General features: G+C 33.0%; 1 protein-coding gene across 2 annotated transcripts in view; it reads right to left on the bottom strand.

Annotated features, from left to right (window-relative positions):
* Nucleotides 1-7,631: 7,631 nt before the first annotated feature.
* Nucleotides 7,632-19,726, bottom strand: part of LOC136025215 (prolactin-releasing peptide receptor-like) — a 173,744-nt gene continuing 161,649 nt past the window's right edge. For both annotated transcript variants that reach the window (XM_065701033.1, XM_065701031.1), the window contains exon 9: nucleotides 7,632-8,928. In XM_065701033.1, coding sequence (XP_065557105.1) covers nucleotides 8,763-8,928 — 166 coding nt within the window. In that variant the 3' untranslated portion in view covers nucleotides 7,632-8,762. The remainder of the gene's footprint in view (nucleotides 8,929-19,726) is intronic.

The following is a 19,726-nucleotide window of genomic DNA, read 5'->3' as shown; positions in this document are numbered from 1 at the left end:
TAGCTTCGGAAATAAACTTGTTAGAAATACAGTTATGCTGAACTCATATAGAACTTTCATTTGTCTCTTCGAGAACTGGAGCACAAAATTCCGTAGCTCTTACAGATTTCCCGGAAATAATTCCGGAAAAGTCCATCTCGTTCTGATTTTTTTGGGAATTTTCTCAAATTTTCGATTTTGATGTTTCTTATATTTTTATCGAGTAGTGCTATGAAAAGTATGAAAGAAGAAGTGAAGTGTTCTATATACCAAGTTGCTTCGTTCTCTAAGAAATAATTTCCGAAGTTTCGACGTTCTAGAGGTAACTTCTGTTCTGGACCAGCTAGAATTTTTTTTCCAACGCGGTTCGACAGGTCTCGATCTCCTAACAACTGAAGCTTACAATAGTTTCTCCGAAATAAAATTCCTTCTTTGGGTTTTTCTATTTGGAAGTTTTGTCATGCCCTCGGGGCAATTTAAATTTTTTGGTGAATTTGGTTTGTTTTATATTTTCCTAGTTTAGACCATCAAAAGTTAAGCAGAAAACTATAAAACGTTATTTCCGTATCTCTTTCAGATTTCCCGGAAATAGCAACTGTGTCCCGTAGGGCACAGTTGCACGTGTTGCTCCGCAACTGTGCCCTAAGGAACAGGGCACAGTTGCTGCAACACTTCCCGTTGCACAGGCAACGGAGGTCTAGTTATGTATTCTCTTGATATGGCATCTATTCCACTTTGGGGTCATACATGAGTCTCTCCTCTGTCACTGAACATACCTTTTCTTATATCTCTGAATTAAAAAAAAAAAAAACATTCTAAACGTTCGACTTGCTAGTGTACCTTAAATATAAATGTAACAGAAAAAGTAATGCATAGAATATTTCTATTGAAATAATGGCAGGTAGAATATCATCGTAATAAAAGAGATTTATAATCCATTCCATAAAATGCTTCATCATGTATTCTCTTGACATGGCATCTATTCCACTTTGGGGTCATGCATGAAGTTTAACATGGATCTCGTATTTCAAAAATAGCACAAGACTTTCAATATCCCAGACTTCTTCTTTTCCCAAAACACATTCAGTCGAAATTATTACTTAACTATTTTGTTACACACACGCTTACAAAATACGAAAAAAAAATACATGCAAATTGATTTCGCTTTTATTGCTTTCATAAATAAAAAAATATGAAAACTTGAAGGAATAAATATTATGTCAATTAAGCCGAAAATCCACGGCAATTTTTTATTATTATTATTATTATTATTATTGAATTGCAAATTGTGTTCTGGTTTTGAAAAGGCATGGGGATTATCATCCCTACTCATGTTAATTTTTACTTGTTTTGAGTTTGACTCAGCTATTTATGGTAATTCCTGTTTGTTTTGAGGTCCATTTCCTTACTGATATTGACTTGCGGTAGTTTATGCTTGGAAGATTATTTGGCTTTATTTTTGCTCATTCTTAGCTTGATAGAGATCTTTACCTTTCTTTGAAAAACTTGTTTTTTTAAAAAAAAGTTTTTTAATGAATTATAAAGAAAGTTCATCAAATGAAATTGAAAAAATATATATATTTTGTATTATTTGAAACATAAATTAAATAAAAAATAAGTTATTTTGCCTGTATGTAAGAAGCGACATAAAAACTTAAAACAAACAGAAATTATACCATATATGAAAGGGACTATCCCTTCCTCAACATCTCACTCTTTACCCTAAAGAGCCGATATCCGATATACACGGATTTATTTTTGTTGGCTTTAGGTTTTGATTTTGCCCATTAAATTCAGTTAAAAAAAACTGTTTTTTCTTATTTAATTATAATAAAGCTTAACGTTGATGACAATAAAACAGGAATTGTCATATATATATATATATATATATATATATATATATATATATATATATATATATATATATATATATATGAGAAATTACAGTTTACCTCAAGCTCTCACTCATTAAGTTAAAGTTGAAAATATGCCCCATTCACAGGTTTTGAATTGTAATAAACTTGAACAGAAGATATTTCGGTGCAGTGTAAATATTTCAATCTCAATAATTAAATTGTAGCAATATTGTGATTGGAAAAGACCTAATCTTTTGCATAAGGAATCACAAGTTGAGGGGCTCACAGGCTTACTGAAATTTAGGGTAATTTAGTTTTTTTTCTATGTTTATTTTTATGTAAATTTTCAAGTTTTTTTTTTTACTCTCATTTGAAGAAATTATTTTTCCTTTTTTTTTCATCCATGGCTGAGAGATTATTTGGCGTTAAGAAGAAAAGAATGCCTGCTCTTTTAACCTAAAGAACAAGTTACGGATAACCAATTGAAAACGAAGCTAATCAAATTGTAGGAGCATTGTGACGGGAAAAGAGCTAATCTTTTGCATAGGGAGTCACGAGTTGAGGGGCCCACAGGCTTACGGAAATTAAACGCAATTTAGTTTTTTTTTCTATGTTTATTTTTGTGTAAATTTTAAAGTTGGTTTTTTCTTTTTTTTACTCTCATTTGCAAAAATTATTTTTCCTCTTTTTTTCATCTGAAAACGAAGCTAACTCATAAAATAAATTAGTAAATATCATCACATTGAAAATAAAAGTTGTTTTTTTTTTTTATTGACGAATCCATCTTCTTCGTCAATATATCTCCACAAATTTTGACTAGAAACTGGGCCTCAGTTATATTAAATAAAAAACAAGTTTTTTTAACTGAAAGTAAGGAGTGACATTAAAACTTAAAACGAACAGAAATTACTCCGTATATGAAAGGGTCTTTCCTCCTCAACCCCACGCTCTTTACGCTAAAGTTTGACTCTCTCTCTTAACTCTACTTTTTAAACCAGTTAAAAAACTTTAGCGTAAAGAGCGGGGCGTTGAGGAGGAAAAGCCCCTTTCATATACGGAGTAATTTCTGTTCGTTTTAAGTTTTAATGTCGCTTCTTACTATCAGTTAAAAAAAACTTGTTATTTTTATTTAATTTCTGAACGTTTTTGAATTAATACATGTTTTGATTTTGGCTCTCTGCGCATAAATAATTGAAACGAAATTCACATATTAATTTTTTTTGGCTAAATGGCTTTCTCATAGTTTTAATTGGAATATTTTGAGAGAAAAGGATTGGGGGAGTAGGCCTAGTTGCCCTCCAATTTTTGATTACTTAAAAGGGAAACTAGAACGTTAATTTTTTACGAACGTTTTCATTAGTAAAAAATATACATAACTTACGAATTAACTTACGTAAGGAACTTCTATATTCGTATGTTTTTGTTATGTATATGAGGGGGCTCACCCCCTCGTCAATACCTCGCTCTTTACACTAAAGCTTAAATTTTGTCCCGATTCCATAAGAATGACCACTGAATCACAAAGGCCATAGAATAAATAGTTGAAATTGCTAAAAATACTTTAACGTAAAGAGTGGGGTATTACAAGGAGGGGAACCCCTCATATGCGTAATAACTTCTGTTCGTTTTAAGTTTTAATTCTGCTCCTTACTTTCAGTTGAAAAAACTTATAATATTCTCTTTTCATTGTTTTTTTTAAGTGCTTGAAAATCCCGTGCCCCCTTCATTGAAATTATCTTCCCCCATGACAAATTCTTCCATGGAAAGATCCTCCCACGTAACCCCCCTGAAATAAAAAAATTCCCCTGAAAACGTCTGTATCATTAACCATTACTATAATTAAACACTGGTCAAAGTTTGCAAATTGCAGCCCCTCCCATGGGGACTTTGAGGGAGTAAGTCGTCCCCAAAGACATAGTTATTAGGTTTTTCGACTATGATGAATAAAATGGCTATCTCAGATTTTTCATCCGGTGATTTTGGGGAAAAAAGTGTGTGGGAAGGGGCCTAGCTGCCCTCCAATTTTTAGGTCACTTAAAAAGGGCACTAGAAATTTTAATTTCCGTTAGAATGAGCCCTCTCGTGACATTCTGGGACCACTGAGTCGATACGATCACCCATGGAAAAAAACAACATATAAACACGCATCCGTGATCTACCTTCTGGCAAAAAAATGCGAAATTCCACATTTTTGCAGATAGGAGCTTGAAACTTCTACAGAAGGGTTTTCTGATACGCAGAATCTTATGGTGTGATTTTCGTTAAGGTTGCATTACTTTTAGGGGGGGTGTTTCCCCCTATTTTCTAAAATAAGTCAAATTTTCTCAGGCTCGTAACTTTTGATGGGTAAGACTAAACTTGATGAAACTTATATATTTAAATTCAGCATTGAAATGTAATTCTTTTACGTAAATATTGCTATAAAAATTATACTTTTTAGAGTTTTGGTTACTATTTAGCCGGGTCGCTCCTTACTACATTCCGTTACCACGAACTGTTTGATATTATTCTGCCATTAATTCAATCTTTTTTTGTTAGTACTAAGACTACAAACCAGAAGTACTTTTTCTCGTGGCTTGAGTTAGCTTCCAAAGTTGAATACTGTCTTTTCACGAATATTTGTCTGGTATATTTCTATTAGTGGTAAATATCAGATAGAAAGCTAGGTTCAGCCTCCTTAGCCAGCTCGAAAATATCTCCGTAAAGTGTGCCTATTTGGAAATTCTTTATTATAGCCTTTTTTTACAAAAATAATATATTTTCTAAAATAAATTAACAGTGTACTAAACATTAAAAGATAGTAAAACATTAAAACATTACTGCAATATAAGCCACACAAACTAGTTATACACCAGAAATAAAAACTGTTATCTTATTTAAAAGACGATACTATGTCATATCTAATATCATATCTTCATAAATCTCACCCGGTAAGGAAATTTTGAGATTGCAAGTTGTTAACGCTAATCTTTCTGCAAACACATATTCTTGAATTGAAAGGCGCCTGTTCCAATTTTTTCATGTCTTTTTTTTATTATATGGAAAAGAAACCACATCGCTGTTGTTTATGCAATACTCAGGCAAATAAACTTTTACAATATATAGGATTATATAAAATTCTGGGGTCAGATTTCCACGTTGAATTGACTGTAAATTCCATTCAGCTACATTTGTTCAAATATTGAGGGGGAAATCTAGGATCCTTTGAACTTGTCTTCACTTTCTTTGACCTGAGTCATCGTAGCTTCAATCAAAAGAAAATCCAAACTAATTTACCTTATTATGAGGCTCATTGAAATATTGGCAAAATAAAATAAAGATGTTTTTCCTCTTTCCTAAAACATTGATTTCTGTATTTTTTCTCCCTTATTTTATGACTAGGACAGTACAAGGAAAACGGACTTGAAAAACACAACTTATGCTCCAAAGTTGGACAAATGCTTAAATAAATTGTTTAAATTGATGTAATTAGTTCGTTACTACATCTAAATTAAAATGGGAGAAATAATTATTTTAAAGAGATAAAATTAATTATTAAGGAAACTATAGCCTTATGCAATTTTAATTTAATGGCTAATGTCATTCGCTTAAAATAGAAATAAACCAAATACTACGTTTAATACAGTCAATGTGTCATGGTAAAAACGCACCAAAGGGCAAAAAAAAAAATCAAAAGACAAGAAGCCCAATTCTGTCTTCATAACAACTGTACAATTAGAAAAAAATTTGTAATCAGAGAGACCGCTCTAAAAATGGTTAACAATGTAAAAAAAGCTGATAGATTTTCTAGCTATACAGCTAGATTTTTGCAACCAAAATATACTGAACTCAGAATCCCTGAAATGGAATTGGAGATACAATAACAGAAATTAAATTAAATGGGCAAAATCTCGGCTTGCTAGCTCAAAATAGAAATATTTGCGCTTTACTTAAGTTACTTCTTGAATTCTTCCTTATAATATTTCTTTATGCTATTTCCCAAAATTTTGTAAGGGACAATAGCCTTCTAAAATACTGGCAATTAGTGACCACTTAACGCTCATTCTAGTTCTCTAAAGGAATTGTTTCCTATCTGGGAATGATTAAGAATTAAAAGAATCAATATCATCACTCAAAAGACAATATTTGGAAGGTTACACTGACCAAATATTTGCTGATTCTATTTTGTCAAAAATCAGCAAAAAAAAGGTGATCTTTTTTACTAAAGAGACTAAAATTAAAAAAAAAAAAGACCGAAACTTCATAATTTTGCAAGGTTGACAAAAAGGATCAAAAAAATTTTGATCCGAATGACAAAATTTTTTGAATGTGTTATTTTTTAGCGTATTGCACTGGCACGGCATAGAATATGAAATAAGTAATCTTAAATTTACACCCTTGGCCTAGTATTCATAAGTATTCATTTACCAGCTAAATTTTAGAAATGAGCAAATGACTAAATAGTGCTAGTTGACCATCAAAAGTCAAAATATATCCCGACGAAGAAAGTGAGTTTAGAGCAATTGTTGCCTGAGGTTACTAGGTTACACGAAACACGACGATTCGCGCTAATTTATTATTATTATTTTTAATCTGGAACTGAATTAAAATGAGGCTTATTAGGATATTCAGCCTTGCAAATTCATATAACAGAGGTAATAGCTATTAATATTACATCACTTTCAGAACGGTGAAAAAGCGCACAAATTGTATTTACATTTAAGACGAAGAAAACGTACAATATTTCCTAGGGTATAGGCCTACTGTACAGGACCAAAGCATCTGGTTATCATTATGTACTTTAACAGATATGTTAAAGCATAAGATAACAAGAAGTTAAAAGAATTAATGAACTTATATTTTTGATGTTGCTTGTGTTATGTTGCTTTCACAGTACGTTACGTTACGGTATTTGTTTTTTAAGGAGCAAATCTTGTCAATGACATAGGCAGTGTCAAAACTTGATTTGTCCATGGAATGTTATGTAAATTTTGGTTACTCTATAGAAAAATCAAACTAGTAGCAACAAAGAGAATTCTGGATAAGCAGTGAATAAATTTGGGAAATCAACAAATTTTTCCTAGAAAACCTTTCACGCCGTCTTTTCATCGCAAGACATCGTGCTGCAATAAACTTGAGCGCATTAACAGAGCTGAAAACCTCGTCTCTATTCCACATCTCTAAATTTTAAATATTGTGTTTATTATGACTTGGTGATTTTAGTCGAAGACCTTAATGTTTATATGAATTTTTATGTTCGACTAGTGTGAAAGGACTTATTAGAGCATGAAAGATTATTCCTGAACGTAATTTAACTTACTTAGCTTGGATTTAATTAGCATGAATTACGCACGTAGTATGAAAGTCACTTTGAAATCATTAGTAATGTGAATGAAAGTAATATTGCTACAGTCAAAGTAGGAGCTAGGGCTGGTGTCCAGTTTAGTTTAGATCCAGGAGGTTGTGTATAGAGCCAGTTTCAACGTGGAGCCAGAGCTAGATCGTTTTTTTTAGATGGATCTTTTTGGATTATATTGGTTGACTTTGCGTTAAACAACTTAATAACGGCTATGAAAAAACTTGGTATTAAATGAAATATAAAATTCGCCCCGGTGCATATTATGCAGATGATTTAAATGTTTTCGGTAGTATATTGTGGGTAAAAATAATGAATTTCTATTGGTTTCGACAGTCAATGGCACAAACATGGCTTGAAGCAAATGTTAAGAAGATTAAGTCGGTCATATAGGAATGAACAGGAATGACGAGGCTATATTAGGTGATGAGAACATAAACCAGGTGAATATTTTACTACGAAGGTGTTATTATTAGTGATGAAATTGGATGCAGTGAAGAAGTACACAGTAGAATAGCCAAGGCATAGTTTTTTGTTTTTTTTTTAATTTGAGAAAATCCAGATAATAGGATGACAAGTCAGAAAGTTAAAAAAAGACAGTCGAAGCTAAGATAATTACTATTTTATAGCGCAGCCGTGAAACTTGGTTGTAAATTTGGGAGAAAATTAACCGGATGGTTTTCCAATACAATAGTCTAAGAGTAGTCTTAACTACTTTTTTTAGACTGTTTTTGAAACAAGAAGCCTTTCAGCCCTATTTTCTAGTTCAATAATAAAAAAAAAAGGTCAAGTTCTCTGGAACACGTGTCGAGGGTGAAAAGGTTGTCGAATTAACAGTAGGCCAAATGAAAAGCAGGAAGTTCTAATATTGTGGTTGAAAAAAATTTGAAAATGATTATATAAAGGGCTGGGAAGTTTTTTGGGTAGAGAAATTATGAAGCTATATTTAGATTGGAGTAAAGATTATCGTTTGTGGCTGTTTTGACCTTAGATAGATCATTAATGCCATGGTTTATTGCAGTAGTAGCGATAATGTTCAAGACTTTTGCAAGGAAAAATATTTTCTTAAAATATAGATAGGATATTCTCTCACTCGCAAATTTGTTAAAATAGAGTCACATTTAAATATGACCCTTCCATACATATTTAGAGATCCATTCGATCTAACACTGTATTTACGTTGACTATCCATATTAACACTACACAGTATTGTGTATTTAATTTATGGTGAGAATTGTCGAATGATTTTATTTTCATCTTTAATTTTTTGCAACAGGTTGAAAAACAAATTTTTCCGTTTCACTCGGTTTGGTCAAATTTATCATTTTAGCCTCCCCCCACCTGTAGTTTTTTCTCATTTTTGTAAATGATAGGTTTGGGCGGAGGACCATCGCCTGTCCCCAGATCACATTTTATGGGTTTATCCTTCTCGGAGGGGATTTTCATTTCCAAAGTATTTTATGCAAAACTAAACACTTCTGTTAGGAGCCAGAGATAGAGGGGGGCTGAGATTTTCCCCTTGTATTTTGGGTATGTATAGAAGGGTCATATTTGAATATGACCCTTCCATACATATTAAAGATCCGTCCAGTCTAACGCTGTACTACAGTATCGCATATGGAAATACGGGAACAAGAAGAACCATCTCCCTCAATACCAGCTGAAAAATCTTCGACTTCCTGGGATGCTGTAAGGGTTGATGCTGTATGCGGTCTGTAATTTATCCGTAGATAATCGCTTAGTCGTTCCTTTGTTGGTCTGAAAATTTGTGAAACTTATATTAGAAAAAGAAAGAAGTAATTTGCAAAAAAAGTAAAGAACTGAGATCGGCCTCAGTGGTAACACTCAAGTACTACAATCGCAAATAAATCTGTTTCTCGGTTAGATTGAACTTGGTTAGAATGCATACAATAATATTGATTATTTTTTGTAATTACTCATATTTATTTATGCAATTACTCGTAAATTAAATTAAAATGTCAATTTTGACGAAAAATAATGTGTAGTAATAGCCAGTATTGTAGCAAGAAGTATTTAAAAGTAGAGGCTCGATTGGACTTCTTTACAGAAGAGAAACTTTAAGGTTTGAACTCTTGTACTGTTATAAATAAAAAAAAACAAGTTTTTTTAACTGAAAGTAAGGAGCGACATTAAAACTTAAAACGAACAGAAATTACTCCGTATATGAAATGGGTTGTCCCCTTCGCAATCCCTCGCACTTTACGCTAAAGCTTTTAATTGTTTTAAAAAGCGGAATTGTGGCAAAGAGTCAAACTTTAGCGTAAAAAGCGAGGGACGGCGGAGGGGACAACCCATTTCATATACGGAGTAATTTCTGTTCGTTTTAAGTATTAATGTCGCTCCTTACTTTCAGTTGAAAAAAGTAGTTTTATTATGTAATTTCTGAACGTTTTTGAATTAATGCATGTTTGATTTTGGCTCTCCACACATAAATTATTAAAATGAAATTTGCATATTAATTCCTTTTTTGGCTAAATGGCTTTCTCTTAGTTTTGATCAGACGATTTTGAGAAATAAGGGGTGGGGAAGGAGGCCTAGTTGCCCTGTAATTTTTCTGTTACATCAAAAGGCAACTATAATTTTTAATTTTTAACGAATGTTTTTAATAGTAAAAATATACGTAACTTAAGAATTAACTTACGTAACAAACTTTTATATTCTTAAAATTTAATTATGTATATGAGGGGGCTTGTACCCTCGTTCATACCTCTCTCTTTATACTAAATCGTAAGTTTTGTCCCAATTCCTTAAGAATGACCCCTGAATCAGAAAGGCCGTAGAATAAATAGTTGAAATTACTAAAAATACTATAACACAAAGAGCGAGGTATTTATCTCCTCCTAAATACCTCGCTCTTTATGCTAAAGTATTTTTAGAGCCCCTCATATGCGTAATAACCTCTGTTCGTTTTAAGTTTCAATACTACTCCTTACTTTCAATTGAAAAAACTTTTCCATGTTTATTTTTTCATTGCTTTTTTTTATAGTAATTTTAGAAAATCTTGCGCCCTTTTCATTGAATTTCTGTTCCCCCATGACATATTTCTCCAAGGAAAGATCCTCCCACATAGCCCCCTCCCCTCAACCCCACCCCCAAAACCAAAAAAAAAAAATCCCCTGAAAACGTCTGTACACTTCCCAATAACCATTATTATATATAAACACTGGTCGAAGTTTGTAACTTGCAGCCCCTCCCCCAGGGACTTTTGTGGAGTAAGTCATTCCCAAAGACATAGTTATTATGATTTTTGACTATGCGGAATAAAATGGCTATCTCAAAATTCTGATCCGTTGACTTTGGAGAAAAAATGAGCGTGGGAGGGGGCTTAGGTGCCCTCCAATTTTTTGGTCACTTAAAAAGGGCACTATAACTTTTCATTTCCGTTAGAAAGAACCCTTTTGTGACATTTTAGGACCACCTGGTCGATACGATGACCCCTGGGGGGACAAACAAATAAATACGCACCTGTGATTTGTCTTCTGGCAAAAATACGAATATCCACATTTTTGTAGATAGGAGCTTGAAATTTTTGCTTTAGGGTTCTCTGATACGCCAAATGCGATGGTGTGATTTTCGTTAAGATTCTATGACTTTTAGAGGGTGTTTCTCCCTATTTTCCAAAATAAGGCAAATTTTCTCAGGCTCGTAACTTTTGATGACAAAGACTAAATTTGATGAAACTTATATATTTAAAATCATCATGAAAATCCAATTCTTTTGATGTATATTTTTGCATCAAAATTCCGTTTTTTAGAGTTTCGTTTACTATTGAGCCGGGTCGCTCCTTACTACAGTTTGTTACCACGAACTGTTTGATTCACGTAGTTTATTACTCATCATTTAATGCTTACACTCCCATATGCTACGCGCATCCTGGATCTTTCGTCTGGCAAACAATTGAAAATGTCACATTTATGCAGATGGAAGATAAAAACACTTACAGTAGTTTTTACTGATATATAAAATCTGACGGTACGATTTTCATGGAGATTCATTAACGTTTTGATTATGTTTCCTCCCTTTTTGAAAATCAGGCAGATATTCTCCGGGTCATAGCTTTTGATGGGTAAGACTAAACTTAATAAATCGTATATGTTTGAATGAGCATAAAACAGCAATTCTTTCGAGGTATAGATTTATATCTAAATTCTTTTTTTTAGAGTTTCAGTTACTATTGAGCCGAGTTGCTTCTTACTTACAATTTGTTACCATGAATTGTTTGAAAAATTAAAGTGTCAATGTTTAAAGTGATAATTTTAAGAATAGGTCTTGTGTACTTTCCAACCACCTTGTTTCTTGGCAAAAGTGTAAACCCTGGTGCAGTATTCAGAAAGGGTGGGATGAGCCGGCAGGCCCTCTCTTATTCACATTTATTCCAGTTGAAAGTTTGACTGAAAAAAGTTTTCTAAAAATAATAAAAGCTAACTCTCCCAAATTGTATAACCATCATCATTTTTTTGGTAAGACTCTGGAAAGGCAATAAAAAACAAAAAAGGACAAAGATTCTCCAGAGCCATTGCTGGCGCATAGGGCGTTGAATCGACGTTTTAGTTGATGGGTCTTTTTTACTAGGACAAGTAGCAAGATGGTCGCCCTACCTTGCTGTGGAGGGGATTGTGTCCCGAGCCCCGTATCACCAATTGGAGCATTAATCCACCGTGCTACAACAAGGGTAGAAAGGAAGTACAAGAGTTTATTTTTTGTTAAGTTTAAAACGTTGTGAAGACATATCTGGAATCATTTCCACTCTTTTCAAGTTTTAATTGTGCTCCTTACTTTCAGTTGAAAAAAAAATTATTTATTTTTTATTCAATTCTACACAAAAACGATATAGGATATCATGTGACTAAAGATAAAATATTCATATTTTGAGAGGGTGGTTCTAAGGCCCCTTCCATCCTGACATACCTGAATTATACTATTTAGGTCTGTATATATTAAAAAAAATTCAAATAAGGTATGGATTGATATCTGCATAACTGTTCTTATGGATATCAAACAAATTTAAAAAAGGATAGGGTAGCGCGTTCCAGTGGTTCTTCAGAAATTTTAATGTTTAATACATAACTTCTTAACAATTTCTTAAATTTTCTTCTTTTAAGACTTTCTCTGCAAGGCTCAGTTTAGTTTACTAATTATTATTCCAAGATATAATGCGTATCAACAACCGTCAAGCTGCGCTCTTTGGTAGCCTATATGAGTCAACGATTAAGTGTAATCCTGATTTTTAGAATCCCTGACACGTCTATATGGAACCACGAAACGTCAGTTCGAATCATGAAAAAGAATAATTAATTTTAGAATAAAGATATTAGGTGTTTGTTTTACAGAATCTGCTGTATGTTGTTAAGGGGAATCGTACGTGAGAAAAACAACTTCGTCACCGTGGATTCTCTCCTAATTGGTGGGAAAAAGAAGGACAACAAGAGCACTTGACAACTTCCATAATAATTATAAATTGCATTGAGTAACTAAAGCAAGTTACTCAAAAGGATTTGTTTTGCAATCCTGTGGGGCAAGCAGGGAAAAAAACAATTTTTTCCACAATACCATTAAGCAATTTCTGAGATAGAACATTAATTCAAAATTACTAAAACATTATCTAGTTAAGCTTATGATTTCAGAAGTGATAATGCCACGAGCGACAATTTCTACTCAGTAGGAGGGAGTAGGCCTTATATTTCAGAAAATAATGTTCATGATAGCATTTTTACGAATTTCAACGGGATTTTTTCAACAATTGTTTTTATAAGGATTTTTTTTTTTGAAGGGGTGCAAGGTGGAGTGGGATCAATGGATAAATTCTAAATTCCCCACCACCTCGAATGCAAGAAGATATTGAAAATTTGCAAAAATCAGAATAAGACATATTCCAATATCAATCTTGGTGAAATAGAAAAAAAAAACCTCTTGGTAAAACCTGCTTTAACACCTTGAAAATTTCCTGGCAGCACTCATTACACCTGCCCTTCACTTTTTCCCCGTTTGGAAAGGTAACCATATGAATTCAATTAAATATGTTATAATTAAAATATTTTGCAATAAAATGGGAGTTTAAAAATATTTCTTAGAATGAAGGAAGATTAAAAATTACATTTTATCACATCAAATTTGCTCTTTTTTTATCTGAAGACCCACTCGAAGTTAATAAGAATTGGGTATAAAAATGTTTTGGTCAGAAAATGGCCCATAAGTTAAAATGGTGTTCACGTGATGGTAAGACAGCAAACCTTATTGATTATGTTATCATAAACTGAAGACTGGCAGGACCAATACAAGATACTAGGGCTATTGGAATTCTGTTATTGATGCTGAAAGTAAACATCACCATCTAGTAGTGTTTAAGATTAATTTAAAGCTGAAATATTCGGAACGGTAACTACCTCCCAGGACATTATGATGCTGGTAGACTCCAGGATAAGAATTTGAGAAAAACTTTCCAGGTACAGTTGAATACTAGACTGCAGAGTTTAAAATTTAACAACGTGGAAGATGGATGGAATGTTTAAGTTTTGATATTTTTTTTTGCCCAAATTATATGTTTTCAAAACATACCAGCAACCCATGTGTGTTAGCAAACATTTTTGTTTCCTCGAGCAAACAGAGATTTCTTGTTAGCAATTGGAGACGTCAGGTTCTGGGATTTTTCTCAAGATGTTGGAATTTCAGTCTTGTATTTCGAACTTTGAGAGAAGAATATACACGAAGCATTTAACAAAAAGAAAAACAGTCTTTTGTATCATTATTTTTCATATCTAGATAATTTTTAAAAATCTTTGGGATTTTGCAAGTGGCTGTTAGTGTAAAATTTTGTAAAAAGAGCAAAAAGTGTAAAAAAAGCAGCCCTGGTAACAATTAAAACAACAATTGGGACGGTAGAAACATGTTGTAAATTTTAAGCAATATTTATTTTAAGGGTTAATTACTTTATAAAGAATGACATTGACTTGTCTTTTTATTCTTAATTCCATGATTATCTATGCCCTCAATTATAGCACTGTATATATTGTTACCATTTCCTGTGGAAACTTGACTGATGATACTCGAGTGATATTACCTGTTAAAGTCGCTTCAAAATTTATTTTTTTCCCAGAAAACTAAGAGTTGATTTCATAAATTTTCAAATTTAATAGCCTTAGGCTTTTCTAAAGGTACAATTTAGCGGTGTCATAGGTTTTGTCGGAGAATGTAAAAATCTTTAGTTTTCTCTTCTCTAATCTTCTCACTTTGCTTATAATTTTCTCTTTTTTTTTCGTTACTATATTGGAGGACAATTAAAAAGTCAAGCATTAAGAGTCTTGCGAGAAAATTTATTTCCATCACTCTGGTTTTCTGTCAAAACCAGGCAGTGGAATTACATGAATCTGATGACACAGCTCTAACACTGCATGATTAATACTTTCGAGCGCAGGAGTTCGAGCCATAGAACAGCTGTCTATTAGGTGATATCTCATTACAAGTGTTCTAATAAATAGCTAGTGCTTGTTCAAAACGTTTACTTACTTTTAAACCTTTATTACAAAACATTTAATTACTTTATAAAGAATGACATTGACTTGTCTTTTTATTCTTAATTCCATGATTATCTATGCCCTCAATTATAGCACTGTATATATTGTTACCATTTCCTGTGGAAACTTGACTGATGATGCTCCAGTGATATTGCCTGTTATTGTCGCTTTAAATCTTATTTTGTTCCCAGAGAATGAACAACTGATTCCACATATTTTCAAATTTAATAGCCTTAGGCTGTTCTAACAGTTTAATTTAGCGATATCTTATGTTTTGTCGGAGAACGTAAAAATCTTTAGCTTTTTCTTTTCTAATCTTTTCACTTTGCTTAAATTTTCTCTTTTTTTTAAATATTGGAGCACCGTTAAAATGTCAAGCATTAAGGTCAAGTTCCTAATTATAGTTATGGGAGAGACCTTCCTTTTCTGCTGAGTCTTGCGAGAAAGTTTATTTCCATCACTCTGGTTTTCTGTCAAAACCAGGCAGTGGAATTACATGAATCTGATGACACAGCTCTACCACTGTATGATTTATACTTTAGAAAGCAGAAGTTTGAGCCATAGAACAGCTCTCTATTAGGTAATATCTCATCACAAGTGTTTTAATAAATAGCTAGTGCTTGTTCTAAGCCTTTTTTCATTGCCTGTAGCCTGATTTTGCACTCATATTTTTCAATAGCTCTTAACTGTGTAAGGGATGTTATTTGTTTATATATGTTGATTTTACCACCTTTCTTGAGTATACAAGAAATTATTATTCTGGGTCTTGGACCACTCGCGATTATTTCTACTATTTTGAACTATTTCAAACAGTTCGTGGTAAAGAACTGTAGTAAGGAGTGATCCGGCTCAATAGTAACCAAAACTCTAAAAAATGAAATTTTGATACAAATAGTTACATCAAAAGAATCGTCTTTTTAATTGCTTCTACATATAAGTAGTTTTATCAAGTTTAGTTATACCTTCAGAAAGTTACGAGCTAAAATAAAACATTTGCTGTATATCAGAAAACAGAGGAAAATACCCCCCAAAAGTCATAGAATCCTAACGAAAATCACAACATCAGATTCAGAGTGTCCGAGAAACATACTGAAGACGTTTCAAGCTCTTATCTGCAAAAATTGTAGAATTTTGTATTTTTTGCCAGAAGACACATGATCGTATCGATCCAATGGTCCTAGACATAGGACAACGCCTAGAACCAAAAACTTAACCAGCTTAACCTGTCACCATCGAACCTTGCATAAAACTGAGAAAGTTGACTGGCAATACCGACTAAATCCAAAGAGAAAAAAAAAGGTATTTTGGACATTCACCGGTGAAACAATGCGGGGCAGGGGCGTTGTAACGTGTAGGTGGGGGGCCCGACGGGTTTAGGGGAGACTAGCGGACACTCAACGTGTTTCTGGGGTGCTGTGCGCCCCAGCAACGCGTGGCAGGGGTCAGCTAGCATATATATATACATATATATATATATATATATATATATATATATATATATATATATATATATATATATATATATATATATATATATATATATATATATATATATATATATATATATATATATATATATATATATACTAGCTGTTGGGGTAGCGCTTCGCGCCACCCCAACACCTAATTGATGGGGGCGCTTCGCGCCCCCCAAGCCTCCCCCCCCTCGTGCGCGTAAGTCGTTACGCGCCATTGTATTTGTGTCCCTGTGTCCTACCTGTGAATATAGAAAGATATATATATATATATATATATATATATATATATATATATATATATATATATATATATATATATATATATATATATATATATATATATATATATATATATATATATATATATATATATATATGTTTTTAATACGTAAAACTTGCGAATATACAACATTCTTCGATATCCCATTGTCTGTGCATATAAATAGATTGTCAGGTTTACCGACTCTTGAACATGAAACATAAAATTGTCCATGGGAAAAACAATCCGTATTCAGATCTATACCTGATTATTCTAATGATTACCCTTGAGCTTCGTTGATGGTGATTGCTAATCGAACATTCCCTGTATCCCCGTCGTCATTTATATATCCCCCTGTGCCCCGGCATCACCCTTGTAGTTGTGTCCCTGTGTCCCGGTCGTCATTTATATTCCCAGTATCCCGGTCGTCATTTGTGTCCCAGTGTCCCAGTCTGTAATTTCTCTTTGAGCGTCCCAGTCGTCATTTATATTCCTTGTTTCCCGGTATCCTGGTCGTCATTTGTGTCCCGGTGTCCCGGTCTGTAATTTATCTTTGAGTGTCCCGGTCGTCATTTATATCTCCCGGTCATTATTTGTGTCCCAGTGTCCCAGTCTGTAATTTCTCTTTGAGTGTCCCGGTCATCATTTATATTCTCTGTGTCCTGGTTTTTAGTTCTCTTTTTCTCCTTTATTTTTAAGTTTTTTTCCTTTTTTTAGTTTTTTTCTTTTTCAGTTTTTAGTTTTTTTATTAGTTTTTGTTTTTTTCTTTTTAGTTTCTTTTGTAGTTTTTACCTTTTTTTAGTTTTTTTTAGTTTTTTTTTCTTTTTTAGTTTTTAGTTTTTTACCTTTTTTTAGTTTTTTTTAGTTTTTTACCTTTTTAGTTTTTTAGTATTTTCTTTTTAGTTTTTTTGTAGTTTTTACCTTTTTTAGTTTTTTTTCTTCTTTTGTATTAATGCTAAAGCCAAGGTTCGAACCTGGAACCTCTCGGACCTGGAACATAACGCTTTACCAACTCAGCTACTTCGGCTTGAATACATTCGTTTTTGAATTGGTATATGATGAAATAATTCAGACGTCATATAATGACGTCACTCGACAGACAGAGAGACAGACAGACAGACAACTTATTTATATATATATATACATATATATATATATATATATATATATATATATATATATATATATATATATATATATATATATATATATATATATATATATATACATATATATATATATATATATATATATATATATATATATATATATATATAAATAAGTTGTCTGCCTGTCTGTCTCTCTGTCTGTCGAGTGACGTCATTATATGACGTCTGAATTATTTCATCATATTCGAACATTCGAATAACAAAACTATTCGAACAATCCCTGTGTCCCGGTCGTCATTTATATATCCCGCCTGTGCCCCCGGCGTCCCCCTTGTAGTTGTGTCCCTGAGTCCCGGTCGTCATTTATATTCCCTGTGTCCCGGTCGTGATTTGTGTCCGGGTGTCCCAGTCTGTAATTTCTCTTTGAGGTTCTCGGTCGTCACTTATATTCCCTCTGTCTCGGTCGTCATTTGTGTCCCGGTCTGTAATTTCTCTTTGAGTGTTTTTTCTTTTTAGTTTTTTTTTAGTTCATTACCTTTTTCTTTTTTCAGTTTTCTTTTTCTTCTTTATTTTTCAGCGTCACTATGAAGTACATATCGACGAACCTTTGTTTTTTTAACTTAAATTTGGTAGGCATTGATGACCTTATCCAAGTCAAAATCCCAAACCCAATCCTCATCGCTATCATTTTCAGTTTTGACTCTCGCTGTCCAGGTGGATTTTCATCTAACTGCGCGGTTTTGCGTTCTTTAGCCGCAAGCCTGTTTTCTTGCTGTTCTTGTGATTCCCCGGAACGCTTTCTTTTCTTACTTTCTCTATCAGCTGCAAGCCTGTTTTCTTGCTGTTCTTGTGATTCCTCGGAACGCTTTCTTTTCTTACTTTCTTTATCAGCAGCAAGTTTTTTGGCATAAACTCTTTGAACAGTTTCCTAGGCTGTTGCCATTGTAGGTTCTTCAGTCATTTTACAATTAAACATTTTTCCGTGAACAAATGTCTTAAATACCGTTAATGACGTCACCGTCAAAGCAAAAATGACGACAACTAATTTCATGACGTCAGTCAACACAGAAACATGACGTCACCTGATCCACAGACAGACAGACAACTTATTTATATATATATATATATATATATATATATATATATATATATATATATATATATATATATATATATATATATATATATATATATATATATGTATATATATATATATATATATATATATATATATATATACACTTGTTCTTAAGAAATTGAGACAAAATCTAGAATGTAGAGCGAGGTGCTGGGGAGGAGGCAACCCCCTTTCATATACGTAATAATTTCTGTTCGTTTTAAGTTTTAACGTTGCTCCTTACTTCCAGGATAAAAAACTTTTTTTTTATTTAATTTCTGATCTTTTTTAATTAATCCCAGGAAATCTGGCTCCGCCTCCACGGAGAAATACTCTCCCCAGTTACATATTCTCTAGATACTTCAATCTCGGTTATAATTTACTCAGGCAGTTACAATTAACAGCTCCGAGCTTAAAACTGAGACGGAAAAGAGAATGCAAGAAATATAAAAAAATATTTTGTATAGGAATCCTAGCAAATACCCCCACTATATAATTTCCTTTGACAAGTTCAACCCCTGGAAACTTCCCTCCCTATGGAAAGTTCCCCCTGAAAAAAAAACAGCAGAAAATTTGTCTTCCCACTCTATAATGTATGCAAGTTTCCCAATAACAAATACCATGCGTTAACAGTGGACAATTTTTAATACTTAAAGAACTTTCCCCTGGTGCCGGGGGGGGGGTCATGTTTATATGCATCGAAAACAAAAGAAATATAGGCAAATTACTTGTGTTAGCCTAAAGCGTATGTCAAAACCAATAATAGGTACGCCAACAAGAAAAAGATGCCAAACCCTCATTGTGATGATGCCCGTTATGTAACAGTAAGTTGTTATTTATAAGTCTATGCCTTGTCTTAGAATTTGAACAGAATTTTTTTCTTTTGCGGGGAAGATACATCCAAGACGGACATGCAGTTAAGACGAACCTTTGCGTTTTAAAATTCAGAGGTTTGTAGCAATTTCATCTAGTAGTGACAGTAAGATACAGCCGTAAAGCCTTTAGTTGTGCCAAAAAAAGAAGATTCGTTGGTAAGTTTTCAAGAAAATTCAAGTTGATGT

Source organism: Artemia franciscana, chromosome 3, assembly GCF_032884065.1.
Source record: "Artemia franciscana chromosome 3, ASM3288406v1, whole genome shotgun sequence".
NCBI classification, from domain to species: Eukaryota; Metazoa; Arthropoda; class Branchiopoda; order Anostraca; family Artemiidae; genus Artemia; species Artemia franciscana.
This window is presented reverse-complemented; position numbering and strand designations above follow the sequence as displayed.